The sequence below is a fragment of the Heliconius melpomene genome, chromosome 8, assembly GCF_056956725.1.
Source record: "Heliconius melpomene rosina isolate 202511_hmr_F chromosome 8, ASM5695672v1, whole genome shotgun sequence".
Lineage (NCBI taxonomy): Eukaryota > Metazoa > Arthropoda > Insecta > Lepidoptera > Nymphalidae > Heliconius > Heliconius melpomene.
The window spans coordinates 8,500,451-8,521,013 of NC_140396.1; the positions used below are offsets into that span (position 1 = coordinate 8,500,451).

Below are 20,563 nucleotides of genomic sequence, written 5' to 3' on the forward strand. Positions count from 1 at the left end.
ATTTTTGGTTTGGTTCAAAGTAAATTTAAATTCAGTTATAATTATTACTTTTAATAAAATAATATTTATAATAATATCACCAAAACAATTATTTATCCAAGTTTAAAACTAGATTAAAAAAAACAATAATTTAAAGAATTTCTCTAACATAAAGTAATCTGTTCGTAATGGACTACTTACGTTATTAACTAGATTCGATAGATGCATTCGTATTTTTGATCTTCTAACTGTGATTATTTATGTAAACGTGTGGGTGGTAACGCAAAGTATCATTTATAAGAAATAAGTGATTCAGCAGTATAGCATGGTAGGCAGACGAAATCTCTCTCTCTCTCTCTGTCCCACACTTTCCTCCGCTTGAGGCTTTGCGTGTTAAGAAGAATCTATTCCGCGTTTTACCTTTTTTACCAGACGTTACAGGGAGAGTTCCATCAAACAATTTATAATGTCTCCAGAGTTCGGCAGAGAGAGGGGAACGGAAGTGCCTTGACACTAGGTGCCTAGGTAATAGGATAGGAATAAAAAAACATATAATCTGCACAGCTAGTACGAAGCACGAATAGAGAAAATAATTTACCAAATTATATTTCTTCTAAAAAAAGAACCTCCTCACAGGAAGCTACGGAAAAGAGAGTTTGAAATCAGCCAACCGTTCTTCAGAGAGCGTGCCCCGCATACATTTTGTTCACCGTCTACAAAATAACACTAATTTTTAACTTATTGTAAAAACAGTGGGAACCTAGGTTAATTTGATCTTATTATAATTTATTAAGTTCCTTTGAGATTCCTTTTTTGTAATGTTGGTAATATTGTAAAGCTAAAGTGTTTGTTTGGTTGAACGAGCTAATCTCATGAACTACTGGTTCGTATTATTATTATTTTTTGTGTTACTTGGCTCTTTTAGAGGCTTTAGGCTAGTAAATCAATAATCGATTTACATTTCTTAGCTTTGCAATATTAAGTCGTGACAATAGGTTTCCTTTGAAGAGAGCAATAGAGAAGGAAAATTAAAATAATTTAAATATAATCTTTCTCTTGAGTACAATCATCAAATTTACATTAAAATATTTTTTTTTCAGTTTCACGCTGTATCCCGCGCACAGCAGGGTAAGCAGAGGGAACGTAGTGTAACACTCCATTCCCCACTTTCTGCCTAATTCTGGAGGCATTACGTGTTGCGAGGCAGAACTCAACCTCGCAAACTCGACTCCAGAGCGAAAAAATGGAAATATACATTTAAATAAATCTCTTCGAGTGGGAATCGAACCCACAACCACTCAATTTGGAGTCACACTTTGTGCCTCTGGGCAGCAACTGGCGCAAAATTAAATCTTTCTAATATAAAAACTTATACCTATAAACTGCACTCACAGAGACTAAATAGATACTGTCATCTGATTAAAAGTTGGACTTTTACTTGAAATTTTCATTTAATTTTATTTTCACTAGTGAAGTTGAAGAAGTTTGTTATTAAAACAAAGTAAACTTTTATCAAGTAAATATCGTTTTGTGTACAAGAAAAAGTTCTTCTTCAATATTATGAAGAATTAATATAAAAGACGATCATAAACGTTTAAAACGGAGAATATTCTTTTTTTTCGTTTCCATAGGAATTTTGAGATATTCTCTATTCTTATTAAGGTAAATAAAAATACTGATATAACTATACATAAAATGTTGTAAGATTGTTATTTAGTTCCAGATTTTCAGCCCATTTATCCAGAAATTATCTTTAAAGTGGCGGAAATTACCTCTAACCCTTTGTTTTTTTTGAGACGGAGGAAATGAAAATAATTCGAATAATAATTCGAGTGGGAATCGAACTTGGACACTGGTCTCCTGTGCCACGACCAACTGAATTCTAAATTAGGTATAGCATATAAATATTTTCTATAAAATAGCACTATAATATATTTGCAATATTACCGCAGACTGCAAGCTCTTGACCTCATAAGATTCTCTAGCGCTATAAGAAACCCTTTTATTTACCTATAAAATAAAATGTTTTATATGAAAATTTTAAAATTTCAAATCGGCTTTACGCTGTATCTAATATTAAGACATTACGTTTTCTAATTTCCGACACATTGCGTATTAAATGGCGGACCTCAATGTCTCGCTTTATCTTGTCACCAGAGCGAGACAATAAAAATAATCCACTTTCTCAACTGGGAATAGAACCCATAACCCTCAGAGGCTGTAAAACGACACGAATATGTAAGTACATCTTTTTCAAAAGGATATTTCCGGTCCACCAGGCTACCTGCGGCGTTTTAGTTCCTTTCATTCATATGGTAATGGAGTTCGAATTTGCCACCTTCTTTCATAGAATTCTGTAACAGAATTTAATCGCTTGGAAGAATTTATAAAGGATGGTCGTCTGAGATTTATGAAACTCTATCTATAGTTTCAATTTGTTGTAATAGCTTATAGACTAAGTGCTTTTAGTGTTGTTTTATAGCTTCACGCTGTATGCTTTATTGGCGGAACTAAACGCCGCGCTTCGCATCGAGCGAGGACATTAAATTAATGAATCGAATTCACAACCATCGCTTTTAAAGTCTCCTCATTATTTATTTTCAAATTTTATCAACTTAGATAAATCTCTTCCGTTACTGAATGACTGACGGACAACGAACAACCGAAATTTGGTATTTATGGTTCTTAGAGGGTGTTGGGGTTACTAAAATTTTACTAAATTTCAAAAAAATCCTATAGGGACGATTAAAATGATTTTTGAAAATTATTTTTCCAACGACCACTAGTATACCTCACACAGCAGGATAGGAAGAGGGAACCTAGTGGTAAGACATGCAGTTTCCCATTTTCCTCCAAATTCTGGAGTAATTGCATGTTGAGTGGGGAAACCCAACGCGGCGCTTTGCCTCTACACCAAAGCGAAAATATTAAATATTTTATTTCCTCGCGTGGGAACCGAAACCACAACCTGTTCACGCTTACAGTCCCACTTAGAGCCTCTGCGCCATGACTGGCCTCTAATATATATGTACAAAACTAATAACTAACGTGCTATTAAATAAATCTAAACAGTAATTCAAAAGCTAAAATGCGTTTTATGTAGATGCTAGAACAATCTCAATGAAAACTGATATATCTTGGTATAAGACAATCACTTAGGCTAAGTAATTGGTAAGCAACGTGTTAGGATACCCAATCAAAGGCTTCTCAACTCAAAGACGTATAAAACATCATAAAACAGACTTTATTACCTTGGAATAAGCGCTATAATAAAATACCAATATCCTCAGATGGGTAGCCAATTTTGAGATGGGAGAACGCTAGGGGCGAAATATTGGTCTGCCTGTATAATTGAATATTGGGAACATAGTTTGACCCATATATCGTAAGTTACTTGATTTGTAGATCGTAATTAGGGTCCCACAGTCCCCATTATTTCTTGACCCTCCTAATCTTACTTGTTTGAACAAACGCATCCTATCTGTAGGATAGTTTGGAAAGATAAATTTGTATTTGGTTTCGATGGTGTATTTGTGAAGTGATTTGAGAATTGGATTTTGGGTATTGTGAATTCGATTTGTTAGATGGAGAAATCTCGTAATCTAGCTTTTAATTGGAAAAGACAGCTCATGACCACGACCACTCCGACAGGAGCGTACCACTAAGAAGAAGAAGAAGAATTCGATTTGTATGGACAATTATTGTTTTAAATGATAAGTGGTAAGAGAGGCAGACGGAGATGTCGGAACTTTAAGAGCACAATGTTGATGTTTCTGGTGGAAGGTCATGTAAAAAGCATGACGGCGCGACTGTGAGTTCGATTCTCGGAGTTATTTTCATTTCCTCGCTTTGATCGTTTCCTTCGCTTCGCTTCGATCGATTCCTCCATATCGTTCACTCGATAAGTGATTTTTCAGAAGTCCTGCCAAAAAGGGGATAGTGTCTGTTAAAGCGTAAAAAAAGTAAAATTGAACCTGTATTCATCGATTTAAGTTAAATATTTCCAAATTGTAAAACGTATCGAAAATTTCACTATAAAACCACTCACGTTGAAACTACAAAAATAAATAAAATATAATAAAGTAAATGTACTCATGGTATTTTTATCCCAACCAAACTGTCAACTCTAACAAAAATAAAGAAAATCCAAAATATCTAGAGCGGACCTCGGGCGTACGATATAATAAATTAATTTTTAACAAAAACAAAAACCGACTTCTAACAACGAACTAAAAAGTGAAAAATAATTATATAAACATTTTATAATTTTGAAGTCGGTGCCAAGTAAAACAAACAGGCTTAGTAATTAGATATTGTAGTAAGGGTGTTGTAGCATTAGTTTGACACCGACTTCAAAATTATAAAATCTTTATATAATTATTTTTCACTTTTTAGTTCGTTGTTAGAAGTCGGTTTTTGTTTTTGTTAAAAATTAATTTATTTTACGATTTTTAGTGATGGGTAGATCTTAAAATGATGCTTCTTGAACGAGTGGTGATGGTGGTGGTAGTGGTTGTCAACGAGTGGTTGTGATTGTTCTATGTAAAACTTCATTTAATTAGCTATTATTTTTGTGCAAAGTTACATTTTGGTATATTGACAAGAACAAACATAAAAAGTATTCGGGTGAATTCGGAATCTCCCTTTTTTGAAGTTGGTTGAAAATGAGAACATCCTCTTTTTTGAGATTGGTTGAAAAGAAATGCAACGATCAGGAATCTCACTTCTGACATCAATTTAAAAAGTTTTTGCTTGTAACTATTACAGTATAATTAATTTTTGACCAAAAAAAACAAACTTTCTCAATTTTCTCCGAATTCCATAATCGAAACCTAAGCAAACTTTCACCAAATTATCCTTGAAGTGTATCCTTTCAAATAAAAAAAGAATCATCAAAATCGGTTGGCGCGACATTGAGTTATTCGGCTATTAGTCGCGCACATGCATAATGCAAATTTAAGACTTATGTGATTTTCTCATGGATACCATTGTCAGACATGGACCAAAAAAAAATGGGACCATTCGGGAAGCTATACCTTTCAAATAAAAAAAAAATTATCAAAATCGGTCCACCCAGTTAAAAGTTATGAGGTAACAAACATAAAAAAAAAAAATAAAAAAAAAAATAAAAATACAGTCGAATTGATAACCTCCTTTTCTTACAGAAGTCGGTTAAAAAAGCTTATATTCAAGATACTTCAATTCATTAAGCGCTTTGCCAATCCACCTAATTTCATGGCTGCTTACGTCTTAGAAGGAAATAGAATAGAAATTCTGATAGAAATTGCATGAAGTTATATGAAATGGATTGCTCAGTTTTTAGGCGAGAATTGAAGCCGTACGTGTTGTTACCATTTGGGGGATTAAATATTTCATATTTTCACAAATGCTTTGACAATTCGGCGAAAAGTGGGGAACGGAATTATCCTAATGGAAGCTAAAACAAAATCTTCCGAGTTATCTTAAACAACTTGAAAAGTGTGGAACACGGTAAATTAAATTATATAACTCATATGTTAAGGTTTTTAAGCTTCATTTAAAAAAAATCTGACTTTAACTTTAACACACTCCCACCATTTCTAATCACCCTTCTAATCTATGAGATAAGGTCAGCATTAAAATGAAAAACCGGTAAAACGGACGTCACTTACACAAATAGAGAGACGAGTGGCTGCTCTCGAATAAAAACCTATTGTTCATCGTCCAACGTTCACTTGGGACAACATTACGTAAGGTTTGAGCGAGAAATTGTATGGAGACTGTCATTTTTTTATAATTTTTTTCTTTTTATAATTGATAAGTCTCTCTTTTCTCCATTTTGAAAGACGGAGAGGGCGGTATCAATTCTCATCGAATAGTGTTAAATGTTTTTGATTAAGGAAGAATTTTTTGCAGTATAATTTGTCCTCCTGTATTTTATTTCATAATTTAAACTTTTAGCAGGCTATTTATTTTCAGTTTATAAGATCCCAATCTTAAGGGGTTCTTTTAGCATTTTCTATATATTTAAACGTATTACTTGCTGGTGTTTTGATTGGTGGCATAAGAACTCCTTTGACTAACGAGATCTTGTAAGCTTAACGCTTCTACTATTATATCTTACGTAACCAGTAATAAAAAAAACAAAACGGAATCGAACCCAATACCAAATGTATCATCAAATACAGTATCTAAAGCCCCCTTTTCGTTCAATGATCCCAAATATAATAGTTTCTTTTGTCATGAATAACGACTGGTGCGTACATACAAGGCAATGTGAATATAATTGCCGCATCCATTATTATTTACTTAGCCGCCCTAACGACGTGTGTTACGTCGATTTTCAAATAAACACAAGTTAATTTTCTTCTTTTGTTTCTAAAATTAATTTTAGTTTAGTTTTTAAAGTGAAATTATTTCTTTATTTTGGCCTTTAATTAATACATAGCATAAAGTAATTCTAGAGCAGTTGGTTAGGTTAGAGCAGAGGATTTCGGGTCTAGGCGAAATGGTTCTAGATTTGATTCCTGCTTGAAGGAGTATTAAAGATATTATTTGTAAGCATTAGGTAGAAATATTTTTATTTATTTGTACTATGGCCGTTTCGCTTCGCTCGATAGTTTTCGCTAGCGTCGCTCGCCTTTGAGAAAGTTTCGCGAGTCGGACTCGCCCACAGAGACTTCTGTATCAGGATGTAGACAAAGAGAATTACACCACCAGAAATGTTTTAAACAATTATTAATTTGTAATAGTTTTTATATGTAATTTAAATATAAATTTCCATTTCTACTAGTTACTAGACCTAGGAAATGAAAATATAAAACTTTTAATGCCTCTGAATGGGAATCGAACTCACAACCGTCGCGTTTACTGTTGCACATAACGGCCATAACGGCCGCACATGTTATATATTTATGGATTCTTTAACTCCACGCTGTATGCAGCGGAACACAACGCCGTGCTGTTTTGAATATGAATAATCTTTCTAATAATATTATGATATCAATTTCCAAAATGACGTGAGAAAACTATTTTAAATTAATAAAAAAAAAGTATAACAATACAATTGTTTTTATATTCACTTATAATGAAACGAGAGCGTTCCCATGGTTTAGCTTTCACTTACTTTATCAAACTATCGACATTAGGAGAAATGAGCTTAAAATTATATATTGTGAATGTACTTCTTGAGTATTTTGGAATGGGTTTTTTGTTTGTAGTCAACAGGTTCATTTCCCGATTGAAGTATAGCTATTTGCTCGTATTTAAAGGGGTCACATATAAATAATGAAGTAGATTAATAATCATTATATAGATACTATAGAAACAAATTTGTATGCAATATGTAATTTTTTTAGGTATGGGAATTTATTATTAACCCTTCCTTCCCGACTTTCTGCAGAACTAAATAAATCATCCATCACAGAGAGAAATGAACTCACAAACGTCGCATTTACTGTCAGATAAAGTTAATTAAAATATTAATATTTTCAATTTTTTCCTCTTGCATCAAGGCCAAGCGCGGCGTTGAGTGCCGCCACCTAACATGCAATGCTGCAATGCCTCCGGAATACCGGCTGAAAATGAGGAATGAAGTGTCCTAACACTTCCCAGGTTCCCTCTGCCTATCCTGCTCTGTGCGTGATACAGCATGAAGCTGTAAAAAAAACAAATAGTTACTGTTATAAATAATTCAAATAAATATAGTGATGCATTAAATGATCCACAAAAAGCAATAAGATCATAGCGTCGTATCGCTCTCTCGATTGATTGGTTTGTGTGAACGATTATGTTTATTCGCTATTGAAGCGGGTGTAGTGGGTTCGATATATTTTGATAGTTGAAATTTAGTCTTATTATGTTCTTTGTGTTATTGGTTAGTAAATTTATTGTAAACGTAATGGTTACGGGTTTGATTCCCATTCGGGGAAATTAAATATTTGATATATATTTTATTCGCTCTGATTTTAAGGTAAAGCGTTCAGTTCATCGTGCAATGCCTCAAGAATTTGGCGAATTGTAGGAAAGGAGTGTGTTAATGAGAACAGAGTGTCCTAGCACTAAGTTCTCAGGTTCTCGTAGCTAATGGTTATAGTCATATAGTACATAGTAAATTAGTATAGTTATATAGTATAATTAACAGCCTTTGTCGGTAAATGAACTACCGGATAGGAAAAAAATCTTTCAATTCATACCAGTAGTTTCTAAGATTAGCACATTCAACCAAAAAAACTCTTCAGCTTTATAATATTAGTAAAGATAGCATAAAAAATTTAGTTTCAGTTTTTCAGTTCGTAGAGTCAATATTTCTCTTTGTCTGGTTAAAAGAGCGACGAAATAAAAATAATTTATTGCACTAAATGGGAAACGAACACCCAACCGTTGCGTATGCAGCCAGATGCTGTGCTGCCGTGCTACAATAGTCTCTCAGTTCATCTCTCCATTATATTAAAAGCCGAAGATCAAAAGCAACCCCACCATCTACAATGATTGATCCATTATTGATAAGAAATGCTCTTATTTCGAATGTAATTGATCGATACGGAGATAAGTTTAGCGTGTTAATGTTGTTTTTTGTTTACACCTTCGTTTTTTGATTCAAATATATTAATGTATACTAGTAATGTGATCTGGTTTCATTTCATTTTGTGAAACCAGTTTCTAATGAAATTATTAATTATATTTCTATGAATATTAAATGTTTATAGAATTTGATGAGTATTTTTCTTCTGGAACAAAAACATTAAATTAGTTATTATTTTTGTTCGAGCATATTGAAAAACGTATTAAAACGAAGCGAGTCTCGAACTCACTCTTGCAAATTCTCTAACCACTAAGTCATAGTTGTAATCAGACTACATCAACCTAATTTATTCTCATTAAAAATGTCCCAAAAGTAAACTAAATACATTTTTTATAAAATTAAAAAATATAGCAAATATTCATAATTATTTCCATTATCACAAACCAAACACTCAAAATATTGCATGAATCATGCAACCCCATTAAATTCGGAATAAAAATAAATCAACGGACACACAGACAGAATGTCAAAGTTTATCTGTATATATAACTGTTTCGGCCATTAATAACAATTATCGTCGAAACATCTTTGTTTTGCCATGACCGCGCACATTTTAACTGTTTTGGTAAGAGAGGGTTCGAATCCATAAGAAATGGATTTTTTTTTCAATGTTTTTTTTTATTTAGTCATCTTCTACATTTTATTGTTATAGAAGATATTTTGAGGCCAGTCGTTGACGCACAAAGTGTGACTGTAAAAGCATCTGGTTGCGGGTTCGATTCCCACTTGAGGATACGAAATATTTACTTAAATTTATATTTCCGTTTCTCTGGTGTCAAAGCAAAAGCGCGGCGTTGAGTTCCGCTGAAAGTGGGGAACGACGAAGCGTCTTAACACTTGGTTCCCTTTGCCTATCCTGCTGTGTGCGGGATACAGCGTGAAGCTGATTTTACTGGGGATATAAGTAAATATACACAATAGGTGCAAGCTATGTTTTGTAAGCATCGGGAGCTCTAAAACCTCAGATAAGCTTCATTGTTGAAGCCAAAACCTTTGCTTGAAACCAAAAACGTATAGTGCTAACTATGCATAAAAACTTTTAATTAAAATTAACATTATTGTAAAATTCGTGTTTTTTCAATTAAACAACTTTTCTACTTAACTGACGATATATTTCACTTTTTTAAATGAATCTTTGTTTAATATAATCAAGAATTGAACTTGTAGATAAGTCTGATTAAAGCACCTTTTAATATTAAGGTGTATTTGCTAATATATCTTCTATTCGTAAGCTCGTCCATTAGCCAAACCGTAATGGTTGAAAGCTAAGTCTAGCTTTAGACTATACTGTATATAAAACACAATACTGTAGTATCGGACTTACCTTTGGTTTATATCTACATATATTTTTGATATTCATTCACAACTGTATTTTTTCAATACTAGAATATGTGGAAACCTCCTCACTCAGAAAGGACGTTATTATAGACACTTACAATATCTTATTTTAATCCAATTGGTACAAAAGTAAATAAAAGTTTTAATTTTATAAACAAAATATATAACAACATAAAATACTTTATACATAGTATAATATATGTATTTAAAAAAATATTTTTTTATGTCTTATCGGAAAACATGTTTTTCAGATTTCCAACGTAAATCAGTTACCAATAAAAATTCTCAATATTTATGTATATAATTTATTTATTTTATAAATAGCATTGATTTATTAACATAAACAGTATAAATATAAATAACTTAAAATTTAAATAAAACAGTAAAAGCTGCTACAATCATCAAAATGGATGCACTCACACCGTGAGCACTATTCTGCATATAGCCGAATCTCTTTGCTTGATAAAGAAGATCAATTATTGAGTCCATAAACTCCTGATTATTGGGCAAAATTTGGTCCGCGGGAAGTAGGAACCCATTGTCACCTTGATCACGAAGCTCATAGCAATACACAAGAGGTACATTCAAATGTCCTTTCACCCAGTCGATACTACCACCGGTGGCGTGATCTGAAATATTTAATAATTTGTTTTACGTTAAACTAAATACCTTTGAAAGAGTAAATATATATAATAAATAATATTTTTTAGTTTATATTTTGAAGCCAGTCGTGATTTTTGAAAATTGACTGGTTGTAGGTTCGATCCCCATTCGGGGAAAGAAAATATTTATTTCAATTTATATTTTCATTTCGTCGCTCTGGTGTCAGGATAAAGCGCAGCGTTGAGTTCCGCCACTCCACACATAATGCCTCCAGATTTCGGCGGAAAGTGGGGAACGGAGTGTCTTATCACTAGGTTCCCTCTACCTACCTTGCTGTATGCGGGATATTCAATATTTGCTAATATTGTAGATTTTATTATATTCTAAATATTATACAGCTCAATTGTATAATTAGCACAGTATAATTATGCTTCTGAGCGTCTGTATCAATCAATTGTTATTGTTCTGAGATCTGAGTGATAGGTTATAATTTAGGAATATATATAATTTAGGAAATTATTTTTTATTTCTTTCTTTATATTCTGTCTATTATAATATATCACTGAAGTGTTATCAATATGGATTATAACTTACTAGCGACCCTATTGCGGCTTCGCCCGCTTTTACTACTGGATTATTCATATAATGTATGTTTGCAAAGCACTTAAGATAATGTGAAAATTAATTAAACCCTAATGCAACCCGCATTTTCGTAGTTCGTAGTTTCGATTTTCCAATTGTTTTACACAGCAAGGATTTTTTAGTAGGTACCGTAATTTTAAATCTGTGCTACTAATCTTTTCAAGTACTTATTAAAATATATTTAAATTACTATTTTTAGATAGTTAAATGACATTAAATAATACATTCAACTCGAATTATCCAATACGTGCAAACGCATCTAAATCTTCGTTGCTATAAAGGCAGGCGGGTTTTTTTTTTTCGAGCTTGTGGTTAATGCTGAAGAGGGTATTCTGTAGCTGATGAAAAGCAAGCACTACGTGGCTGCCTGTGAGGAAAATTAAATAGAATGCATCGGCCAGGAATCGAACCCGGGCCGCCCGCGTGGCAGGCGAGCATTCTACCACTGAACCACCGATGCGTGTAAGGCATGCGGGCGCGGCGGACGCATGGCGAGTGGCGAGCTGTTTCGCAGCAAGGATTTTTTGATATTGTAACAACTTCTAAAGTACTTATTAAAATGAAAAACAGAAAAGACAGTTTTGATCTACATTAAATGGCCAACGTAACTAATATACTTATTTATATGCTGAGAGTACGGGATAAGTGAAACTTGACTCGATACAGTTGATGTGTGAACGGCGTGATGTGTCAATAATTAAATGCGTTTTTCTCTAAAACTATTCGCAATTTCGAAATAGTTTAAAAAGCAAATTTTATCTTCGTTTAACGTAGAAATTTAATAAAGTATTTTAAAGGATAAGGATTAATACCATTATGGAAAAATATCCCTCACAACAAAAAATATATTGAAATTACTATTTTTAGACAGAAATATGATCACTACACGTTATCTTTAAAAGATAAAAATATGCTCTCGCGGACTTTTTTGTAGATCTTATTAAGAGGAACAATACTCCAGTACATTTTTTTCATGTAGTATTTACCATTAAAGCAGCGCATGCGCCAAAGTGTCTCAGCGGGTAGGACTTTATACACATTTATCGTATTTATGTTAATTTACATAAGAACGTACAAATAATAAACTATATATAAACCTTCCCTGAGAAATACTCGACCTAATGGTGAAAACCGCATCAAAATCCTTTGGGTGGTTTAGAAGAAGAAGAGTTAGAAAGTTCAGACAGACACGAAAAGCGACTTTGTTTTATAAGATATAGGATATAACTTACATATGGCTTCAGCAATGTTGCCTGCTACATATTTTGTTCCATATCTTACAGATAAAGCGCCCATAGCTCGTCTGCCGATGTTTATCTAAAATTAATATCACATAAATATATATTTTTAATATACTATAATTTTTTGGTATAATTTTATGATTTGAAAGAATAAAAAATACTCACTGCATCATTATAATTACCGTACGGAGCGGTTGAATTTCCAAATGGTAAAAGCAAAAGTTGGCCAAAAGAGTGAATTGAAATATATAAGTCCAGCTTATTTCCAATGGATCGAATGTATTGTGATAAAGATCTAGTTTCAGGTTCAGAGAAAGGTCCTGGGCCTGCATAATTGTCTGATGCTGGATTAAGACTAGATCCAGCAACTGTTAATAAATTACGAAATGTTAGAAAATGCCTCGTAAAAAATAGATAGTAATCAATTCACAGTATTTTACGCTTACCCAGCCAGTTGTTATTCCAGTTTCTGTTTAAATCAACACCAAAGTTATTTCCAAAAGGTCTTCTGTTCTTACGCCACAAGCGGAACTAAAATAACATAATTTACTTAAAATTAGTTGTTTCCAAAAAATTATCTTCAAATATTTTATTTGAAGATATCTTACCTGTTCATGAGACCATACATAACCATCAGGATTAACAATGGGAAAGATGTACCAATCATAGTCTCGAGCAGCTGCTTGAATATCAGAATTTTGGCTGTTTAAAAGCTCATTAATAAGGTAACATGCTGATGATGGAGAAATCCATTCTCGTGAATGAATACCGGCTTCGATAAATATAGCTCTTCTACCAGAGCCATGAGATATTCTAATTCCTCTGATGTCTCGTTTTTCATAAGATTCACCACCCTTGACAATACTAGCAACGTTACTATGTGCTGCTACTAAGCTATCGAGCCAACTGTTAGTTTGATTTAAGCTATAATAAGCATTCCATTGCATATTTATGACAGCGTTTCTAGATTCTCCATGGACTCTTTCTTTATCAATAGCCCTAAAAATAAATTATTGCATTTACTATTCTATTACATATCTTTTATTTTAAAAGGAATATTTAAGATGAGCTAAATAAAAAGTACTTACTCTTGAATATTATTCATTTTAATTTCAAATTTTATATGATTTTCCTTCAATATACTTTCCAAGTCACCTTTGTTTTGAGGACTAGAAACAATCAAGGCGTAATTCACCAACGGCCCCGGCTCGTTCCAGAAATCGAATCTTGAGTCTGAGTCTTGCACATTTTGAAGAAATTTAATTTGCTGCTCATTTTCGGGTAAAACTTTATATAACGAATAGTTTTCATACCGAAATTTTTCACTTAAACCAACAGTTACAGAGGAAATTAAAAATATTAATGTGAATTTTAATATCATCATGATGCTAGAAGGTACATATGGATATGAGAGACTGAACAATTTTAGATCCGCATGTTTAAAAAATAATTACATTGTTATCAGCTTAGAAAATATTATTACTAAAGCCGATAAAATATGATATGAATAATTGAGTTACAATCGATATCGACATCGATGTCATCGTTGATGCATGGACAATACATTATTTGCAGTTTTGCTTGTATTTATAAATTATTAAATTATCGACCATAAAAGACGTTTCTTTTGAACTGATCTAAATGGTTCTTTTATAGTAAGCTGAAATGGTGATGTTCATTTGTACTTATATAGTTGATGATCGAGTGTTTTGATCTAAATGTATTTAATAATTTTCAATGGAAAGGTCATGGCCTTCACACAAATGCTTAATACTTTATTATTTTTTTCTTTGCCAATGATGTAATTTTATCTTAAAAATCCTGAATAAAATACTAACTAAACTCAACTCAAGTAATATTCTTTAGACAGCAGGTAAACTTTAGATAAACGGATAAATTGAAAACATTTCCAATATAATAAATGACCATTGTAATATCCTCCATTATATTAGTCTTTGTTACCCTGACACAAATGTTTCTGTAATTTTTTTAGCAAAGCAATAATCCTTTAACAAAAAATTAAATTTCCCATTTCATTTTTTTTACTTATCACATTCAAAGCAGTTTTTAATAGTCTTATTTAAAGAGTACCTAATTTTAAAAAGTACGAAAAAGTAAGCAAATGCCCGCTAACTTCAATTTTTATAAATTGTACCTGTTGTGCCGAGTTATACCGAGCCTTCCAGGACGTTTGCGACTTAACTGCTTTTTGTATGTTTTGGGAAGTTTTGGGTAAGATACATAAAATAAAAAATCTATTAGTTTATTTTTTAAATATTTAAATATTTTCTATTTATTTCCGTACATAAAATATAATAACTTAATTATAACCATCAGTATTGCATTAAAATTATAAAAGCTGATACCACAATCATCAAAATAGATGAACTCACACCGCAAGAGCTATTTTGCATATAGCCAAACCTCTTTGCCTGATAAAGTAAATCAATTATTGAGTCCAGAAATTCCTTATTGTTTGGCAAGATTTGGTCCACGGGAAGAAGGAAGCCATTATTACCTTGATCTCGAAGCTCATAGCAATATACAAGGGGTACTTGCAAATGTTCTTTTACCCAGTCAAGGCTATTACCAGTAGCTAGATCTGAAAATGTTTTTTAAATATATTAAAGAAAACTATATAAATGGATTTAAATATATACTTTACCCAGTTAGTTTCTGTTATGTATTAGAGTACTCATATAATACTACTAAAGTGCAATTATTAACCTTAAGACGTAGATCGGTTTTCTTAATAAAACCTTACTTGTTATTCTTATTTAGATTCATATTTTTCCTTTTATATTGTAAATTTAAAATTATATATATTAAAATGTATAATTTGCCTACAAACGACTACACAACTACATGATAACGATATCAATATGATAATACTTTGGAAGTAGCTGAATTATGTTGATTGAGACTTGTCGTTAAATTTAATATTATTAATGTTAATAATTTGAGTATTCATAACACTTACATATGGCTTCAGCTATATTGCCTGCTACATATTGTGTTCCATATCTTACAGATAAAGCGCCCATTGCTCGTCTACCGATATTTATCTAAAATGAAATATTCAAGAATAAGGTTTTTTTTATATTAAAAATATAATTTAACCTTCAATTTTGCAAATTACTCACAGCATCATGGTAATTAGCGTAAGGAGCAGTTGAATTTCCAAATGGTATAAGTAAAAGTTGCCCAAAGGAGTGAATTGAAATGTATAAGTCTATCTTGTTACCAATTGATCGAATAAATCTTGACAAAGACCTACTTTCTGGTTCAGAAAAAGGTCCTGGACCAGCATAATTGTCTGATGCTGGATTAAGGTTTGATCCAGCAACTGGAAAAATTACAGAAAAAAATTATAAATTGACATACTATGGAATTATCTTAAGAAAAATTACAACATTCGACACTTACCCAACCAGTTATTATTCCAGTTTCTGTTTAAATCAACACCAAAATTATTGCCAAAAGGCCGTCTGTTTTTACGCCACAAGCGGAACTAAAATTTAAAAAAATATTTAAGAATCAGCTATTACCAAGAAAGCTAACTATTTTTTGTATAATAATATCTTCTCTAAATACCTGCTCATGAGACCACACATAACCGTCAGGATTGAAAATAGGGAAGATATACCAGTCATAGTCTCTTGCAGCTGCTCGAATGTCAGAATTTTGACTGTTTAAAAGTTCATTAATAAGGTAACATGCTGATGATGGAGAAATCCATTCTCGTGAATGAATACCGGCTTCAATAAATATAGCTCTTCTACCAGACCCATGTGATATCCGGATACCTCTGATGTCTCTTTTTTCATACGATTCGCCACCCTTGACAATACTGGAAACGTTTCGGTGAGCTACGACTAAACTATCAAGCCAGCTGTTAATTTGATCTAGGGTATAATAAATATTCCATTGTATATTTGTGACAGCACTTCTCGAGTCCCCATGTACAGCTTCTTTGTCAATAGCACTGAAAAATAATTATTGCATCTACTTTGTATTCAACTTAAATAAGCTGACAAAAAGCCAGATAGAGTTATTTTAAAAAAATACTTACTCTTGAATATTATTCATTTTGATTTCATATTTTATTTTATTTTCTTTCAAAATACTCTCCAAACTACCTTTGTTTTGAGGACTAGAAACAATTAAGGCATATTTCACTAAAGGCCCCGGCTCGTTCCAAAAATCGAATCTGGTGTCAATATCTTGTATATTTTGAAGAAATTTCATTTGTTGTTCGTTTTCAGGTAATGTTTTGTACAATGTATAATTTTCATAACGAAATTTTTCACTTAAAACGACGGATAAAAAGAAAACTAAGAAAATTAATGTAAATTTCAATATCATCTTTGCAAAAGGAGGTACCTACATGAAACACTGATCAAGTTTATCCTTATAAAATAATTACGGTGCTATCAGATAGCAAAATTTTATTAGTACAGCTGATAATATGTGACATAAAAATTGATTTACAATTGATATTTACATTCTCGTTCTTTTGATATTAAATATAAATATTTCAGTTTTGCTTATATTTTTAAGACAATTATTTCCGAATTTAAAGGTGGACTTTATATAATATGCAACAAAAGTGGAGTTACAATTAATATAATTATGTCACTAAGTCGTCTATCCATGTCCTTTAATAAAATAAGGTCAATTTCCTTTGTGATATTTTAAAATATATCATAAACTAGATAAATTTTATTGTAATATCAACACTTCTTATGGTCCCTAAAATCTTTATATAACAATGTATCTTTTTGGCTTTAAATATAAATTGCAATATAAATTTGTATTTCAATGTTAATATAAGTATATGAATGTAATAAATTTAACTACTGACAGCATTATTTAATCAATGCTATCGCGAGTGTAATACGCAAATTGCAGATATCTGTAATCTTGGCTTGCTAGACTTGCATGAAGCTTCGTGTTAAATTTAAAAATGAGTTCTGCTTTAAGAGACCATTGCCACCACTAGATGTGTACTTAATATAAAAAATTAATTGCCCCCAAATTATATAGTATGGAAATATCTGCAATTGAATCCCTTTTTTGACTGGAAAGTACAAAAAATAGACATAGACTCGTAGGGGAAAACCATAACCAACCAATAACCGTCATGTGTCACTCATAAAATTAAAAAAAAATCCGGGTGTGTCATAGTAGCGTTCTTTATATTTAAACTATGAAGAAAAACAAGTCATAAATAAAGCTATATAAATATATTTTTTATAATATTTATTTCATGAGTTTTTATTTTATATTTTAATTTTACAGAACATTAAGATTTTTCGCTTCTTGCAAAACTGTTACTATAGAATCGAAGGTTTCTTCACAAGTCGGTAAAACTTGATTAACTGGTAGGATATAGCCCCAAGCGCCGTTATCTCTTAGCTGATATGTCGCTACTACTGGAGGGTTGTATCGATGCTTGGCCCAATCAGCTGCAGAGCCTGTAGCACCATCTGAAAATATTGATTTTATTTACTTTCACTTGAGGAATTAATCATTTTTATTTACCCTCTCTGGTAATTGTGCGGTGAGTGGGCAACGGCTAAAACACTAAGCAATATTTTCTCTCTGCCTACTCAGTCATGCGCGAAACCGTTAAGCTACACTACTTAATTGTAACAAATATGAGGATTACCATGTACTTCCATTGACGTTCCAACTAAATATTGTGTATTGTACCGTACAAATAAGGACCCCATGGCTCTTCTTCCTATTAAGACCTAAAAAATAAAGCATATATACAATACAAGGCTCGTTACAAGTTTAAATAGACGACTTTTACAATATTCTTTACAAAATATAAGCTTTAAATTGAATGAACATCCACACTAAACTACTTATAAATGTTCACATTTATATTATTACGAATAGGATATTGCTGAACTATTATTTTATCATTTTATTTTGTTGAATAATTTCATTGAGAAGAGAATAATGCATATTAATGATATTAAACATACCGTTTCATTATAATTATACATGTGCGAAAGAGTGTGGGCGAATGGTATTATGAATCTTTGTCCAAAACCTCGGAATGATAAAAAGACAGATAATCCAGCATCAATGTTTTCTACGTATCTAGAAATTGATCTAGTTTCTACTTCTGAAAATGGGCCTAAACCAATGTAGTTACTGTCAGCAGCGTTAAAACTGCCCCCTCTCACTGCAACAAAAAAGGAGTAGAAATATACATGACCATAAAAAAATACTAAGAAACATTATATAAGTCCTATATCATTTAACATAATTCTTTTGCTACTTTTTATTTAGCGGTCTATTTACAATAATAAACAAATAGAACCCAGAAACTTGCAAAATCTTATACAATTATTTTATGTCAACCTTACCGCCCCATTGTGAGTTCCAGTTCTTTGTTAGATCAACACCAATAGTAGAACCAGAGATAGGTCTTCTATTTTTAAGCCAAAGTCTATTCTGTGAAAAAAATATGCAATCATAAAATATAATCATTTTTTTCCACAAATTTGGATTTGTGGAAAACATTATAATTTGGATTTCTGCTACTTACAGAATTCTGTGTAAATTCATGGCCATCAGGGTTGAGGATAGGGAATATATGCCATTCGAATTCCTCTGTAGCTTCTCTTATTACAGGATTGTCACCTTTAACTAGCTGATCTACAATATACGTTACTACAGTTGGAGATAACCAATCTGCAGCTACTTGTCCACCTTCAATGAATACAGCTCTTTTACTAGTTCCTCGAGAAATTTTTACTCCAGTTATGTTCCTCCCTAGAATGTAATAATATAATCTTATGGAGTTGCTTTAGTTCTTTTAATAATATTTAATTTAATATTTGCTTAATACAGAAATTCCCACAGAAATACTATTCATATTCTAAGCATAAGATTTTTTAATATTCTTTAAATAGAATAGAACAGATTATACAAATATAAACCGATTATAGCATCAACATTCAACATGGCTAATTATGCTGATACCTTCATAAGACTTCCCGCCATGGATAATAGAAACAATGTCTCTGTGAGTATCTGCTAAGCGATGAAACCACGCGTATATGTCATCCATTGTTTGGTAATTGGTCCAGAATAACTGATTCCTTATGTCGCGTTTACTTCTATTAATTATAAGTTCATCTTCAAACGCCCTGGAAAAATATATATATATTTTTAATTTTCGAGTTAAAATAGGTTCTAGACTAGATTTAAAACCCATTCTGAAGATGCACAGATGTGGCTTTGTGGTCCAAATATCTTTTCCATAAACATGTACATTCGAAACGAGTACATTCTAAAATCTCAGCCCATTGATTAAAACGAGGAAATGAAAATATTGAATATTTTATTCCACCGAGTAGAAATCGAACCCACAATGCCCCCCTTGCTTACAAGCACATTTTTGCTCCTGGGCCACGACATATTTTCAATACATGCTAATTTATTAATCACAGAACTTGCTAATTTAATTAATTCTCACTCATTCATATCAATAATTACTCACTCTTGTATATTTTCCAACATAACTTCATAGATAATATTTTTCTTTTTAAGATCATTTTCGAAGGCGACTCTCTTTTTCGGAGAAACAACAATGCTCACATAATCACCAACATTTACAGCCGACTTCCATATATGTAGATCATTGCTTTCTTCAATCTTATTCAGAATTTTTAGGTCATCTCCATTTTGTGCACGTATTCTGTATAGTGCATAGTTATCATATCTCACTTTCTCTGCACTTATAACACTTAAAACAAATAAAAATACTAGTTTCAGTAACATTTTCGTTGTTTTTTACAAAATGCACTGAATAGCCTGTTTCTATTAAGAATTATCTGATATACTATCGTAGTTTCTATTTTTTATCATCTTAGGATTTAAGGTTCATTTTAATACAAATATTTAATTAAAATCGTGTGCCGTACATTGATAATTTAAATGTTATCAGGATTAAAAAGATATCGAATGAATATCGTACAATTATCTATAAATTCATTGTACAACATTCATTCGATATCTTTTTAATTTTAATACTAAAATATTTTCTGATTAAGATAATAGCTCAAAAATCGTAAGGCCCTTTGCGAGTAAAGGACAGCATATGGCTGCAAACGTGATGCTTGTTGGTTCGATCCCCACATGGGGGAATGATTATATTTAAATTATTTCTGTACAT

The 20,563-nt window shown here is 31.9% G+C and overlaps 2 protein-coding genes across 2 annotated transcripts; both read right to left on the reverse strand.

Annotated features, from left to right (window-relative positions):
• Window positions 1–10,171: 10,171 nt before the first annotated feature.
• LOC146536994 (uncharacterized) lies at window positions 10,172–16,781 on the reverse strand. The gene is made up of 12 exons (XM_085189474.1): window positions 16,439–16,781; window positions 15,961–16,351; window positions 15,793–15,877; window positions 15,510–15,712; window positions 15,347–15,431; window positions 14,756–14,968; window positions 13,455–13,605; window positions 12,975–13,365; window positions 12,813–12,897; window positions 12,532–12,734; window positions 12,358–12,442; window positions 10,172–10,509 (listed from the first exon to the last, which is right to left on the reverse strand). The coding sequence occupies exons 1-12, from the start codon at window positions 16,729–16,731 to the stop codon at window positions 10,244–10,246; spliced, it is 2,451 nt and encodes an 816-aa protein (XP_085045600.1). The 5' UTR covers window positions 16,732–16,781; the 3' UTR covers window positions 10,172–10,243.
• An 816-nt stretch (window positions 16,782–17,597) lies between these two features.
• Window positions 17,598–20,223, reverse strand: LOC146536995 (zinc carboxypeptidase-like). The gene is made up of 7 exons (XM_085189473.1): window positions 19,889–20,223; window positions 19,369–19,535; window positions 18,932–19,158; window positions 18,750–18,837; window positions 18,363–18,565; window positions 18,038–18,122; window positions 17,598–17,855 (listed from the first exon to the last, which is right to left on the reverse strand). The coding sequence occupies exons 1-7, from the start codon at window positions 20,167–20,169 to the stop codon at window positions 17,662–17,664; spliced, it is 1,245 nt and encodes a 414-aa protein (XP_085045599.1). The 5' UTR covers window positions 20,170–20,223; the 3' UTR covers window positions 17,598–17,661.
• Window positions 20,224–20,563: the final 340 nt, after the last annotated feature.

Excerpts from the sequence above, each read along its gene's own strand:
- LOC146536994 (XM_085189474.1), bottom strand. The coding sequence starts at position 16,731 with ATGATATTGAAATTTACATTAATTTTCTTAGTTTTCTTTTTATCCGTC. Across the intron at positions 15,432-15,509 it reads ACGCTAATTACCATGATGCT|ATAAATATCGGTAGACGAGC; the intron begins GTGAGTAATTTG and ends ATTTCATTTTAG. Across the intron at positions 10,510-12,357 it reads CAACATTGCTGAAGCCATAT|ATCACGCCACCGGTGGTAGT; the intron begins GTAAGTTATATC and ends TAAATATTTCAG.
- LOC146536995 (XM_085189473.1), bottom strand. The coding sequence starts at position 20,169 with ATGTTACTGAAACTAGTATTTTTATTTGTTTTAAGTGTTATAAGTGCA. Across the intron at positions 19,159-19,368 it reads TGGCGGGAAGTCTTATGAAG|GGAGGAACATAACTGGAGTA; the intron begins GTATCAGCATAA and ends ATTACATTCTAG. Across the intron at positions 18,838-18,931 it reads ATGAATTTACACAGAATTCT|AATAGACTTTGGCTTAAAAA; the intron begins GTAAGTAGCAGA and ends TTTTTTTCACAG.